The sequence below is a fragment of the Athene cunicularia genome (genome assembly GCF_003259725.1).
Source record: "Athene cunicularia isolate RWA chromosome 3 unlocalized genomic scaffold, athCun1 chr3_part1, whole genome shotgun sequence".
NCBI lineage: Eukaryota > Metazoa > Chordata > Aves > Strigiformes > Strigidae > Athene > Athene cunicularia.
This window is the reverse complement of record NW_020799097.1, coordinates 96,323,779-96,337,966: the sequence shown is the minus strand read 5'-3', so window position 1 is coordinate 96,337,966 and position 14,188 is coordinate 96,323,779. Positions and strand designations below refer to the sequence as shown.

Genomic DNA, 14,188 nt, shown 5'->3' with positions numbered 1-14,188 from the left:
ACTTACCTTTACCTAATTTTCACCATTCTAACCTAAGTTTCCACGGAAACAGGGTTGAAAAAGCCGCTGGTAGCCAGCAGGCAGCCAGCAGCTGAGAGTGAGAACTCTCCTTTGTCACTTTCCACTACTGGATGCCTGCTGCGTGCCAGTGTGCAAAGCTACCTAGGCTTCTAAAATCTGGATTACTTTCAATTTGAGGGGGAAAAATTAAATTAATCTACTCTTTTCTCTCTTTGGATTGTCACAGTAAATTCCAGGAGGGCAAATGGGCTAATGAGTCCTGATCTCTTCAGTTACACTGAGCCCCACATAATCAAAGCTTTCCCAACCAACTGGGCCTCTCCTTTCATAATTTTCATGTTTGAAAAGCATTCTTTCAAATTTTGTTTCTGTATACAATGTGTCCATGCATATTGTGGCACCTTAATTCTTTATGGCTCTTTATCTACCTACGTATTTACAAGCCTTTTTTGCATATAGTATAGTCAATGTATAAAATTTCCTTTTTTTCCTGTATACTTAGGGAACATTTCTGAATGAACACATTATAACTGATCCTCAGTTAAATATTAAGAGTAGGATGTGAATGGAGATGGCTTTTAACCAGAAGTAGATTATAGCTGCGGGAAGACTAAAGGGTCTGTTTGGTCAAGACTCATACAAAACTGAGATAAGCATGCACAACCTGACAAGATCAGATTAGGCCCTTCCCCCACAAGTGCTTTTCCCATAAATATTTATCTACTTTCTATTAGAAATAACCAGGAAATTAAAAAGAAGGATAGATTCTTTTTTTTTTTTTTTAATAGCCTAGAAATAGAAATGCAGCTTCAAATCTTCAGTGTAATGATGCTTTAAGTATGCAGTAATATCCAGTACTAGTTGCTGTTTTTTAAATGGGAGCAAAGTACTGAAATTCTTTGTGGCTGCTACATAAATAGGCAGCAATTATAAGCAAAGAAAAACTTTGTACATATGTGCATTTTTGCCTACTATTGCTTACCTGAGAATTAAACAACTTATCACCTGTGAGAGAATAGGTGCTGACAGAGTCAGCACTACTGTATTTTTAAGCTTGCCTGAGGCAACATAGCTGGCATTGAAGTTAAGCTTGGCATTTTTTCACCCTGTCCCTCCTCCCTCCAGCCCAAGTGAATGCTCACTTCATCAGTGAGAAACACAACTGACTTGTCTGCCAGATGTAACAGAGATCCATGTATTCACATCTATTCTGCAAATTTGTGTTTCATTCAGATTGTCAACTTCAGTTCCTTGTGCAATGGTGTTAAGGAGTGAAAATCTGAAGCCATACATTTGCCAGTAATTCAGAAATGCATTTTTTTTTTGTGATCCACTCATCAGAACCTGTGTGGATTGCCTTTCTGTTATTAAAAAAAAAAAATAGCTCTTTAGCTTTGAGATTTAAAACCTTAAAAATTTACAGAAAAATATTTTTACATTCATCTTTGAAAGTAACGAGTGTGTACTTTTTAAAACACTTCTGTGTCACATGAGAATAATATTAATACTTTTAAAATCTCAAGATGAAAAATGTAAGTCCTTTTTTCTTTTCATTTTTTTTTAATCTTTTTTTCCTCTAGCATTTTACGATGGGATAATGAGACAGATGTCTCTCAACTGGAAGGACATTTTGACATTGTTATGTGTGCTGACTGGTAAGTACATAAAAATCATAAAACTCATGTTAGAAAAATAGCTTTGCTGGAGTAATTGTACTGTGCTGCTTGCTGATGGCTAAGCAAAGTCAACAAATGAAGCACAAAGCCACCTTAACCTCAACAAATTAATATTCATCTCCATGTGACAGTTATAAGGTAGTCTTCTATCACACAGTAACTTCTACCACATTATTTCCCAAAGATTGATTTTGAGAAGCATTTCCATTTTCTGGAATTGCCTCTGTTTCATGCTTGACGTATCAGTAAATGGACGACTTAGGCAAATTGCAAATAATTATGGCTCAGTGAGGAACAGTCTGGAGAAAAGGGAGTTTATCAACACAAACAGCTCAATTAGCTTACTTCTTAGGAAAGATCTGACTATTGATATAAGGGGATATATTTTTTGCTCCCCGGAAAATCTTTCTGAGGAAAAAAAAGATTTTCAAAACCTTTTTTTCCTCCATCACATTCTGTTTCTTAAATCATTTTGACAGCAGTATTTGTTGACATAGACTTTATATTATTTACACAGGCACGTGTTAATTGTGGAAGAGAATTCTTAGTACAAAAATAAGAACAGAACTTAATTTATAGAAAGGTAGATACGTGTAACAATATAGTATTTTGTTTAGTAATTTATGCAAATAGATTTCATTATTGACACAACCCTTTTCTGATACTGGATTTGCAGAATTGTGCTGTGCTGTATTTGCTGCATGCTAACTTTAAAAATGGTGCATTATAAATTATTCGTGTTATATAAATAGAGACAGTGGAAAAAGAGATGTGCAAATTTCATTTAGGAGAGTAGATATTTTTAAATGAATCTGTCTTTCCTTCATGGATATTTGCTCTTGACCCTTTAAATGTTCAAAACAGAAAAAGCTGTTTATGTTTTGTTGCACATAACTGTTGTGACCAAATTCTGAAAACAGGGACTTCCTAGGAAAGCAGATTTCTGTACCTTACTAAGAAATAGCAAAAGGAAAAAGGCAAAGGGAAGTGAGAAGCTGTCTATTGTCTTTTTAAACAATGGTCTTTTTAGGTGGGTTCTGAGAAAATATTCCTCTAAAGCTTTTTTTTTTTTCCCCTCTGATAATTAGCTATTTAAGCAAACTCTTCTTATTTCACAAAAGTTGCTGGTTTTCTATAGCACAGGATAAAGTATGTTTAGTCATCTCTTTCTTTTTCTAATACCTATTTGTTGACAGAATGCAACAGTGCTTCATTTCTCTTAACATTTAATTTCAGAAAAGTTCTTTGTTCCCAAAAAGGACAGAGAAGGGTTTCTAACTAATCGCTGATAATGTGCCTCAGAGATGCATCATCTGATTAAAATAAGGAGCTAAACAACACCATATGATTTCAGCAAGTAATTTAGTAAATGCCTTCCTCACCAAATATTAGAATGGATACTCCAGGTTTCATTGCACAGATGAAGTTAATGCTGGACAGGATTAGATCAGATTAAGTATGAAAGTCAGATCAGAGTGCTGGCGGACATGAGCAGGAGGGCAGCAGTCTTCTCGGAGGCTTAGACAAGGCTCACATATGGATGTTCTCCAGATTATGTGGGTGAAGCAAGGTCTTGCCAAGAGATTTAGAGTTAAATTTGTTCTTCACACAAATATCAAAACAACCTGGCTGTGCCATCTCTTGTATTCTTGATACTCACACCATGTCATCCTATTTGTGCTGGGAGTACAGCAGAGTGGAGCAAGACTTACGTTGTATTTTTCAGTAATATTCTTGCCCAATATTCCTCCCAGTCTGTTTGGAAATAGTGTAGTTTCTTTAGGAAACAAAGAATCAAACATGACAGGTAAAATACATAATGCATTTGCAATCCCTGCATTTTGTACATTTATTTTGAAGCACTTAAGATGCAGGTAAGTGTATAAATATTTATAGATTTCTAAAAAATAAATAGAAATGTGAAGGTTAGTTTAAAGTACGTGGCTTTATCACAAATTGTCTGTATTTTCTTGTGGCAAGTGCCCATAAATATAGTTTAATAAGCATGAAAATCCCTTTATTGTTTGTTTCTTTTATAAATCATTCTTTTAGTTATGGACACTAGGTTTTCTGGTACATGAAAAGGCTGGGCAAAAAAATGTTCCATGCTTTATCAAACTCAAATCTTTTCATTTTCATGTATTTCTCTTCTGAGATATAGAATCGGCTTGAGAACTGTTGGCAGGATTTTTGCTCTCTGAATTTTTGGGCTGCCATTGAAGAGTAAAAAAAAAAAAAATCTCCTTTCTTATAGCTCCTCAGCTGAAACCTGAAGTATGCAGCGATAAAAACAGATAGAATAGATTGCATTTAGTTTAACACCATCATATAGCTCATTGTCAGTCAATAAAATCTGAGATTAGAACAGAGAACTAGAAAGCAAAAAATCTGAGTTCAAATATTAGGTACATGGATAAATTTTTATTCAAGTATTTCCAGCAACAGTGATATTGTCTGATTCTCTGAATAGCTAACCAGTGGTACTGCTTGATCCCATTTACATGAAAACAAGCTCTATTCATAAACATATTCCAAATCCACATGGAGGTTCAAGTAAAAATGTACATGATTACAACAAGCAGCGATATGTTTATATTCATATATTTACAGTCAGACTTTCATAAACCTGGTGTGCAGGGGTGGAAAATAAGTTATTTCTCAGAACAGACAGTCTATTAGTTAACAGCTAAATTTAGTAGCTCAACTAGATTATAAAATAAATAAGAGGCAAACTGTGAAAGCTAGTCATTATTTAACCATTCAGGATTTCGACAATAAAAATAGTTTCATGGTTCAGCAGTTCCGAAATAACTTGTAAAATGTCAACTATGAGATAAAAATAAGGGGGAAAAAAATCTTGGCGAGGCCACACCTGGAAGAAGGATATACTGGAGAAAAATAGTGGAAATTTTAAAGCATATCCATCCACCTCATATTTTTGAGGGGGAATTTTAAGGCCAGGTGAGGGCTGCCAGAAGTTTAGACTTTCATTTGACCTATACTTGTCAATATAAACTTACACAGGTGCTGGAATTGTGCGTATGAATATAAGAGAAGTAACAGGCCAAAACCAAGACTCTTCCAAAGCTCTAGAGAACCTCAGATTTCTAATTATTTAAAAGGAAGTGTATATTCTTTTCTTTATTATGGAAAAAGTTGCTGATATTTTTAATCCAAGGAGAGTCAAGGCCAATAGGACTGAGCCAATAGGAAAATCTTTGACATTGTTGTGAAACAAGTTTTCACAAATAATTTTAATGTAGAGACAGTATAAGGTCTAGATCCCCATATAATTTTTGAAATGTATAATATCCCACTTTATTTAGACTATTATATTCTTGAAGTTTGGCATATGCATAACAGAAGGCGGGGAGGGGGGCTATCCCACATTAATTTCACTGCTGAGATTTTTGCTGAAGTCATGGGGAGTTGTGGATTCACCAGGAATGTAGAACTTAACTGAAAGTATTATCTTAAAATACATCAATTTAGTTTCTGTTAGTGGGTTTCATTTAATATAAGGAAATCTGTTTGCAGGAATGTAGTAAGATCTCTGAACTTCAGTTTAAATTTGGTACTCATTTTAAGCCTGATTTCTTGCACACACTTTCAAGTGCATTGGAATCTGACAATATGGAAATAGGGTTTTTTTTCAGTTTATGTCAGCTGTGTAGTTGGAAGGCGAACAAAAAGATAAATGGCTCTATACACTAGGCACTATACCTGAACATAATCATGCCTGAAGTACCCCTATAAACTAAGCTCTTTTACTAATTGTGAAGTATGCAGAAAGAAAAATAAGCTCACGTCATAGCCTATAAAATATATGTTCCTTTTTTCAAGGCACAAAATAAAAGGATATCAGCATGAAGCAAACTGAGCCTACTTGGGTTTACAGTTTGTTTCCTCATGGCTTACTGTTAGTTCTGTAAAGTTTTGGTATACACTTTCATTTTGGTTATAATAGTATTTTAAAATTAGAAAAAAAAAACCCAAAAAACCCCCACAGAAACAAAAGGGGAGAGAGGACAAGATTGTCTGCATATTCATGCAGATTTCATAGGTTAAGAGTACTGCCTAAACAAAGGCTGAATCATCAGGCCTCTCTGCTCCCGTGATCCAAAACTTCCTTGCTGACCCAAGAAAACCTTGCTATTTCTGTCCTGAGCTACTGCTTTCATCCTTACTACATAAACATCAGACATTGCTACTAAAATAATGGTGAGCTAAGCCAAATTTGAATTGAGGTGTGAGAACTGAGTGTGAATGGTATAGAACAATACTTTATTTAATTTCACTGAGTTGTGAGCTTTAAAGTATTGTCTTTTCAGTATGCTGTGGTAATATTTAGTCATACAAATTCTACTGGTAAGAGAAATTGTGTGACTAAATCTCTGTGCCTGGGCCATACCCTTGGCTGGCCTTGTCTGCAGCACAGATTATCTAATGGCTTCTTCAAGATTTTCCTTATTCAGAGCATCCTTCAACTCAGAGGGAGGATAGAGATGTTCCCTGGAGCCACTGCATTGCATTAACATCGCTTCCAGCCTTCTCTGTTCCTTCTGGTTATATGACTCACAGAGCAACAGACTGGAAATCACAATATTGGAGACTCTTTTCAATTGAAGTCGGTCCTGTTCCAAGGGACAGGCCTTTTGGAGGGCAGGGACAACTTGGGAGCAGAGCCAGGGCAACTGTCCCAGGTTATCTGGACTTTCTAAGCTAAGAGGGCTAAGAATCTACCTCCCATACTGCCAAAATATCAATTGGGGTTGGACAGAAAAGGTATTATTGAAGTTGTCTAATCTAGCAGGTCATGTACATGTAACCATTTTAAGTTCTCAGACACTCTGGGGAACAAAGGCCTGTAGTCCTCTCACTGTAAAGGAACAAGATTGGTAGCAGCAGATGTGCCCCTGTCTCACTGAAAAAAGAGAAAATGGATGCAGGTCCATGAAAAAGGAATTTTAGCATTGGTAAGCTGCCCCAAAATTGTTTCCACTACATTGCTTTCAGAAATAAAAATATTATAAGTGCATTTTTCATTTGGAATGTACTTCTGTCTACACAGGATCTCAGCAAGTCTTAAATGTCTGCATGCTTGTGATATTTCCTATCGAAGAAAATTAATTATTTTTAATGATTCATTTGGGAGAGGACTCATGCACTATATTCCACCTCTTCTGCAGGTGGCTAAGTTCCCAGTGAAGTAGTGTCTTATGGTATCTATCTGTAGAGGGATCTACCTGAAGTGAATATGATTAAAACTCCCAGGAGACGTTAGAAGAAATATCATCTGCTGTTTCAATGAATTAAATTTAAACAAGCATTTTTTCAGTAGGACTCTTCCAGTAAGATTAATCAAGGCTGAAGGGCAGCCATCATGCCAATTGCTAAAATTTAAATTTACTTGTGGGCAGGCTATCAGAGAAATTGTTATCTAGTACTTCAGTACCTTAAGAAGAAATTCAAAAGGTTATACTTCTATATGAAATGTTCTTTAAGAAATGTATGATTACCTAGTCTACCATATTTTCTCAACAATGTGAAGTATTGCCAGTTTTTACTGGTGAAATTTGGTCACTGACAAGTTTTCTGATAGGCTTTTTCTTTTTTCCCCTGAGTAGCAAAAATTTGCAGCTCTTACACAGCTGCTTGATCCTGTGATATGTAATATTGTACTCTCCTTGCTAGCTGTGGAGTGTTTTTTTCCTAAATACCCACACATATTCTGTTCTTGATGACTGGCATGTGGTTGGCAGACCACTTTTTTTCTTCGGTGTTTTCATACATTCTTTATATTCTTTTAGAAATTTCAAACCTGGAAAAAAGTTACCCACATCTCTTCAGAAAAAAAGATGTTTGAGAATAAAGGAGAGTATGGGAAAAAGTCATAAAGAATGGACAAAATGCCATGTAGTGTAGAACTTGAGCTTGACATGGGCTGGGAAGCAGTTTTATTACAGAAAAAGCATGAAAAATAATGAAGAAAGAATCACATTATTTGTGGCCTGCTTGATAGACTTTCTTATCTGAAGCACCAGTATAAATGCAGCCCGTGATAGTAAGGACTGAAAGGCATCAGTTGCTATCTGATAGTTGTTCACTAACCATTGTAAATGCACTCTCATCCACAGTAACTACATGTCCACAAATATCTAGTCAAGAGTGATTGGCACCCTGGTTGCCACTATTAGTATATACATTAAGGTACTGAGGGGCATGAAGAATGAATTATCCCCAAATCATGAGGTAATCACACCAAAATAGGGCTGAGCATGTTGGCAACATTGCATGGGAAAATTGACTCTGCTGCTACCCTTGCGGGACCCATGCTGAAGATGAAGGATTTCACTCTTGAGAGAGGACAGCTCTATATGATCTGGGTCATTGTGTATTTGAACAGTGCTTGAGCGAGAGAGGAGGTAGAGGCTTGTAAATCTTTATAGGGATAGATAGAGATAGATACATAAATAGAAGAAATACAAATTAATAACGAATTAATGCCACAACTGTGAAGGTAAAAGGAAGAAAAATAACCTTAATAGCAACACCTGAAATACAATAGAAAATACTTTCTAAAACTCCACCTTCCCTTGTATTAAAAAAAAAAAAAAAAAAAGTAAAATGCTGTCTCAGTATATTGATCCTGATTTCTGATATGGTAGTGTTTTAATAGCTAGCATATGTGATCTGTGAATTTCAGCTATATAAAGATCTGTTTCATGCTGATATTTTAGCGTTGATTTAGATTATATTTGGGTTTATGTGGCTTTTAATATTTAAAAGTATCTGAACTGGACAGAAATGTAGACCACAGTTTCTCTTTTATAGCATTGTGTAAACATATGTAATTAGCCTTGTACTTATCTGCATTAGTATCATTAGAATTGAAAACCCATTTTAATCTGGATTCTGTTCTCTTCTCAATGTCAGCCTGTTTCTGGACCAGTACAGAGCTAGCCTTGTTGATGCAATAAAGAGATTACTCCAACCCAGTGTAAGTATGTTTCTATTTTCTCCTGAACACTGGCTTCAGAATAATTAGTCTGTGCACAATGATTGAGAGAGTAATGGAATGGCAGGATTAATGTCATGTAATACTTTAATACTTATTATGTCCAACTTCAATTGAGTCTTCTAATCTATCAGATTCTTTCCTAATCATAAACTAGGAAACTTCTTATACTTGGCCTTCTGATAAGGAACACAGTGGGTAGTAAAATAAATGAAACCGCTTCAAAGATAGTGTGAGATTATTTTTATCAAAGCGTTTCTCAAGTATTTTCCTTTGATAATAATGTCTTCATATTAAAGTAAAAGTACAATATTGAAAGTTTTTATGTTGGCTTCTGTCATTTGTAATCCCTTCAATTGTAACCTTTGTCATTGTGTATTTATTTATTATCAAATAATATTTTTTCTTTTCATTTCTGTTTATATAAAATTAACAAAACCCATATGCATATATTGTAGTCTAAAACTTTTTTTACAGTAAGTAAGCCCTGTGTTTACATGTTTTCTACCTTAGAACATAAGGAAATTAAGCTCTTCATAAAATGCTTACATGTTCTACGTGACTTTCACTGAGGAAATATTTTACCAATCTCAATCTATTAGGCTGTTAAATTAGAGGTCTACAGGAAAAAAAAAGAAAAAGCTGTTATGCACATATACACAACAACAACAACAACAAAAGAAGATATCAAAATGGCAATATGAGAAAACATGTAAAATAATTGCTAATTGCTGTAAGCAGCAATTTGAAACAGGAATTTTATCTCATGCTTAACATACAAATCTTCCAGTAAAGTAAACTTTCCATTTCAAACCAAAAGTATTTCATGTTAGCAATGCATTCTCCAAACTTTATTTAAAAACTGTATTGTACTTTTTGTACAAGAGATTTTCTCTGTAAAAGGAATAGAAGACCCAAACGTGCAAAGGCTTAAGAAACCAACTTGGTTTAGTCATGTAAGTAATCCCATTCTTTGCTAAGAGTGATCAGGTTTCTATTCTTGGTTCTATCATAGAATTTCCTGAGTGACCTAAGCCAAGTTACTTAAGACTGAATTATTTTAATGAGCTGTGGAGCAAGACTGCCAGGAAGACGGGAGAAATGTAGCCACCCTGAGGAAAAGGTCACCCAGATATTTGTGTTAGTGGCAGCAAGGGGAGGTTAAGCAGCTCCTGCCCAGAGTGATGCATTCTGACTTTCATGATGTATAATCAGTTGTCAGAGTGCGTAATTTTTGGGACCAGAGGTGATCTGAACCACAAAGCTGATCCTAGTTTTAAAAAATGCAAAAAGTATTTTTTTTCGGCCCAGATCAATGCTCATATCAGAGGACCAGAAATTCACATAGGCAGAAAGGAGCAGTTTGCAAAGTTACTGGGGGCTGAAATTTCTCTCTGAATTTGTTACAAAGGCAAATGTCACCCATAAACCAATTGTAAGAAATAGGCACTGAAATTTTACACCAAAGAAATTTATCCTTAATGTCTATATCTTATTCTTCTTTATAAGCAAGCTACTTGATTTGCCAGCATTAGGGTTTTTTTTTTCCTATCATTAAAATATACTTTTAATTTAAACCTCAGAATAAGCAGTTGCTTGTTCGGATATTTCCCTAATTAAGAATATTTTTTATGAAGGGTTTGATTCTTCTGTGGCTTGTCCATTCAAAATCCTAAGGAAGTCAATGGGAAGCTATTGAGGCATGATTATTACCAACAAATAAGACTGCATTTAATAATGATTGATGAGTAAACTTAGTCATTGTCGAAATGGGAACATCTGTCCCATTATCTTATTGCAGTATTTTAGTGACACTTCAGACTATTAACTGACATTTTCCTCTGTGTTTTGTTCGCAAGTTTACTGGAAGTATTTTCCTGGCTGAGGAAAGGCCATTTTGAACTTTAAACATGTTCCTAAACTGGGAGGCACTTTTGAATTAAGACTTAAACAACTTTAGGATAGTCCATCAAATGTAGATCCAGGCCACTGGTGTAATTTTTTATTGTACAGCAACCAGGAAATGAAAAACATTTTAAAATTAGAAATGTGAATGCAGCCCCTCAACAGGTAGCAGGATCACAGAGATCATGCAGTTGACAAGAAAATGCTTTAAATCCAGGTTATAACAGACCAGAATTGACTATAGTACCTCCATAGTACTTGCCAGTTTTGAGGAGATTATTGTACTATTGAACTTAATCATGATTTCTTGTTTTTATCAGCAAGGACAAGATCCTCAGGTGTTTTAGATCACACTAAATTCAGTAGGTGAATGGGTTTTTATGGCAACTAAGGAGCTATTCAAAAGTAACTGTGTAGTGATTGCTATAAAAAGCCATTCCCCATTTTCAAAGTTACTTCGAGATTTTTTGGTCTCATTTTAAGAGATATTTCACACAATGTTACATTCTATTTTACTGTATTTCTCTTTCAAATTAAATTTGAAGTAGTCTATAGAGAGTATGAGAAGGAATGACTGACCGCATGGACTGGTGATTCCAAATGGAAATCTGCAAGGGGGTGATGTTGTATGAGCATTGCTTCCTCATCAAAACTGCTGGATCAGTGGCTGATGCAGAGCATGTGGCCTCCAGCAGTCCCCATTCACGAGGTTTAGCCGTTCCTGAAGTCCCCACGTGAATTGTATGGTTAGTAAGACATGGGTGGGGGGACATGTTTCCTGTGACAGTGACCGCTATGTGAAGCTGCCCATGAGGATGAGGGACTCCAGAGGAGTCTCATCCTTTTTATGCCAGGAAGGGCCTCTGCAGAACATTCTGGGGAGCGTGAGATGGCAGCAGGAGGAGGAAGATCCTCAGCTGAAGGCTCCCTTTGCTGCCCACTTCTGTCTGATGACATTAAACCTTGCAAAGGATGTGAGGGAACCAATTGTGTATTTCCTGTGTTTAATGTTTTTCATCCTGAGCTGAGCCTATATTCAGACCTAACATTTACATAAGCAATTCCAGTGCCTCTGGTGGGAGTTACACCCCTTTGCACCTCATATTTAGCCACAGAATTAAAGTTATAGCTACACAAATGAACAGAAGGGAGTTGCTTTGGGTATTGCCCTAGGTCTCCTTTGTGCTTAAATTTCCCATGAGGAAGGTGAGGATAATAATGTTTTCCTATCTCACAAAGGCATTGTGAGAATACAGTGTTGTGGTATTATTGATTGGAGTCTTTTAAGTACACATTAGTACCATAGATACTGATACAGAGTTTTTATTGTTGCCTCACTGTGCGTTGTCTCAGCATGTGTGTGCAAGAGCTGTAACACACAGATTTGTTCCCTACCCTCTTCACCAAGTATTTGTGTCAGCATTGAAAATTTCCAGAGTTCTCAACTGAAATTCTCTTCTGATCACTTTTTTCCTGTGGTATGCACTATTGCATTTTCTCAAGTCAAATATTTTTCTACAGCATCTAATCATTTTATAACTTCTTCAGATCCCTAAAAATATTTTTTCGTCTCTTTGGTTGATTCCAATGCCTCACAAATTAGTCTTAGCTCTCATTAATATAGAAGTTAAATACAAGAACTCACAGGAAACTTTGTGGCTCCCCTCAGTGTGATACGCTGTTGGCTGGTATTAACCTTTGTTTACAGCTCTTCAACCAGTTTTCATTCCATGTGACAGAACACAGTATTCAGCCAATTAGAATTAATTTTGCAAATAAGATTTCAAGAGATGCTATATCAAGTAGGTCAGGTTTTGGTCTAGTACTTTGCAGAGTCTAAAATCTATCAGTTCAAGGCACAGTCATTTTTGTTTTCTTAAATACAGAAGGATGAACAAAAAATTAGCTAATGGACCATAGTGTATTGCCTGGGCATCATAAATGGCCTGATCATCTTGAAGGATCCAGAATTGCTATGCAAGAACATTAAGTCCTGCTTTAAATGTGATTTACCAATTTAAGGTCAAATTTGGTTGCGCTGCTCAGGTAGTTTAAAATAGCCTTAAAAAAATAATGATTGGTCTGATTTGCCTCCCATTTTGCCTTGTTTTACATTGTTGTAATTCCACTCACAGCAAATGGGAGGTACTCTTCTGTGTGAGAGAGTGAAAAAAGAAAATCATTATTTACAGTCTTTGCATGGTCATATGCTAATAAATGGATTTTGCATTGATTGTATGTTTTGTATGCTTTTTCTGTGTTTTATTTTGGTAATTCATAGCCATCATTATTATATGAAAAGGAGCAGATGTATGGCAGTTGGCAGTTTTCTAAAGAAAATATTTATATATTACTTTCTATTTTGCATTTGTTTAATCACAGAAATCTTGCATATTTTGAACAATTATTTGTATTACCCTATTTTAGTATTTTACCAAGAGAACAATTGACTTTTCCAGCTTGAGTATATTAAAAGCTTAGTCAGGTGTATGTTATATCTGGTTCTCTTCCAGTTTTAAAAATGTATAAATTCTCTTTTTAATGTTCCAGGGGAAAGCAATGGTATTTGCTCCACTCCGAGGGAATACTTTAAACCAGTTTTGCAATCTAGCTGAAAAAGCTGGTTTCTCTATCCAAAGACATGAAAATTATGATGAACACATTTCGAACTTCCACTCCAAGGTTAGTTTTCTGCTTGTGTTAGATAACACTTTAATCCGCATTGCATTTTGAAGAGATCATGGTCCTTTTGGCAGGTAACCTAAATGTTTGATTAAAGTACTCCTTAGGTGTGCTGTTTCTGAACAGCTATTTTTGTATCTGATTATTTTGTGTGGTAGAACCATCCTTTATCTCTGCATGTCTAGAAGAGTTTTGCAGAAGCATCTCCTGTTTACCCTTTTCATTCATAGAAATCTAATTTATGAGAGTCTTTTCTTGTTGTTGTTAGCTGCCTATAAATATACAGCACTAGCTGTATATTAATACATACCTAGCATTTACATTTTAATAAAAACCTTGCAACTTTTAAGTAGGTTAAATACTGAAACGGACTGAAATAAATAGGAGGTGAATGTCTAATTGTATCATATCGTATCTTAAATCCTTATCTCTGGCTGCTTTATGGCTGGGTCAGTTGGCAGCTTCAAACTGCTAAATCTCATACAGAATTTCACAGTTGTGGGGTTATATGTCAGATCGAGGCGCTACAAGATTTAGGTCAAAAGCACTTATCTGAGCATGATTTCTAAGCTTGCTTACATAAAGCTACTGTTATCAGGCTCTTTTTTTTTATTATTTATAAGTATAGAGTAATACAGGACATGAAGAGGAAGGTGCTTCACAGAAAACTTTTTAGGAATTTGTTATTTTCCTGTGTAGAAGTGATTATCAAAATCATATTTATTACTTGCAATTCTGAGATCTCTATTACATACCCTAAAGAAATCCACTGTTGTAGGTCCATATAACCTTAGACATAACCTCTTACAATTTTCTAAAAATTTCTCTTGGAAATTATAGACATGTTCAGAATTGAAGTGAAATATATTTTTTTCTGTTTAGCACC

At 35.4% G+C, this 14,188-nt stretch overlaps 1 protein-coding gene across 1 annotated transcript in view; it reads left to right on the top strand.

Moving 5' to 3' along the window:
* The window catches only part of CAMKMT (calmodulin-lysine N-methyltransferase), a 215,763-nt gene that overhangs the window by 194,328 nt on the left and 7,247 nt on the right, over window positions 1-14,188 (top strand). Inside the window, exons 8-10 of the mRNA XM_026844616.1 lie at window positions 1,602-1,676; window positions 8,634-8,697; window positions 13,171-13,302. Of these exons, the coding sequence (XP_026700417.1) occupies window positions 1,602-1,676; window positions 8,634-8,697; window positions 13,171-13,302 (271 nt within the window). The remainder of the gene's footprint in view (window positions 1-1,601; window positions 1,677-8,633; window positions 8,698-13,170; window positions 13,303-14,188) is intronic.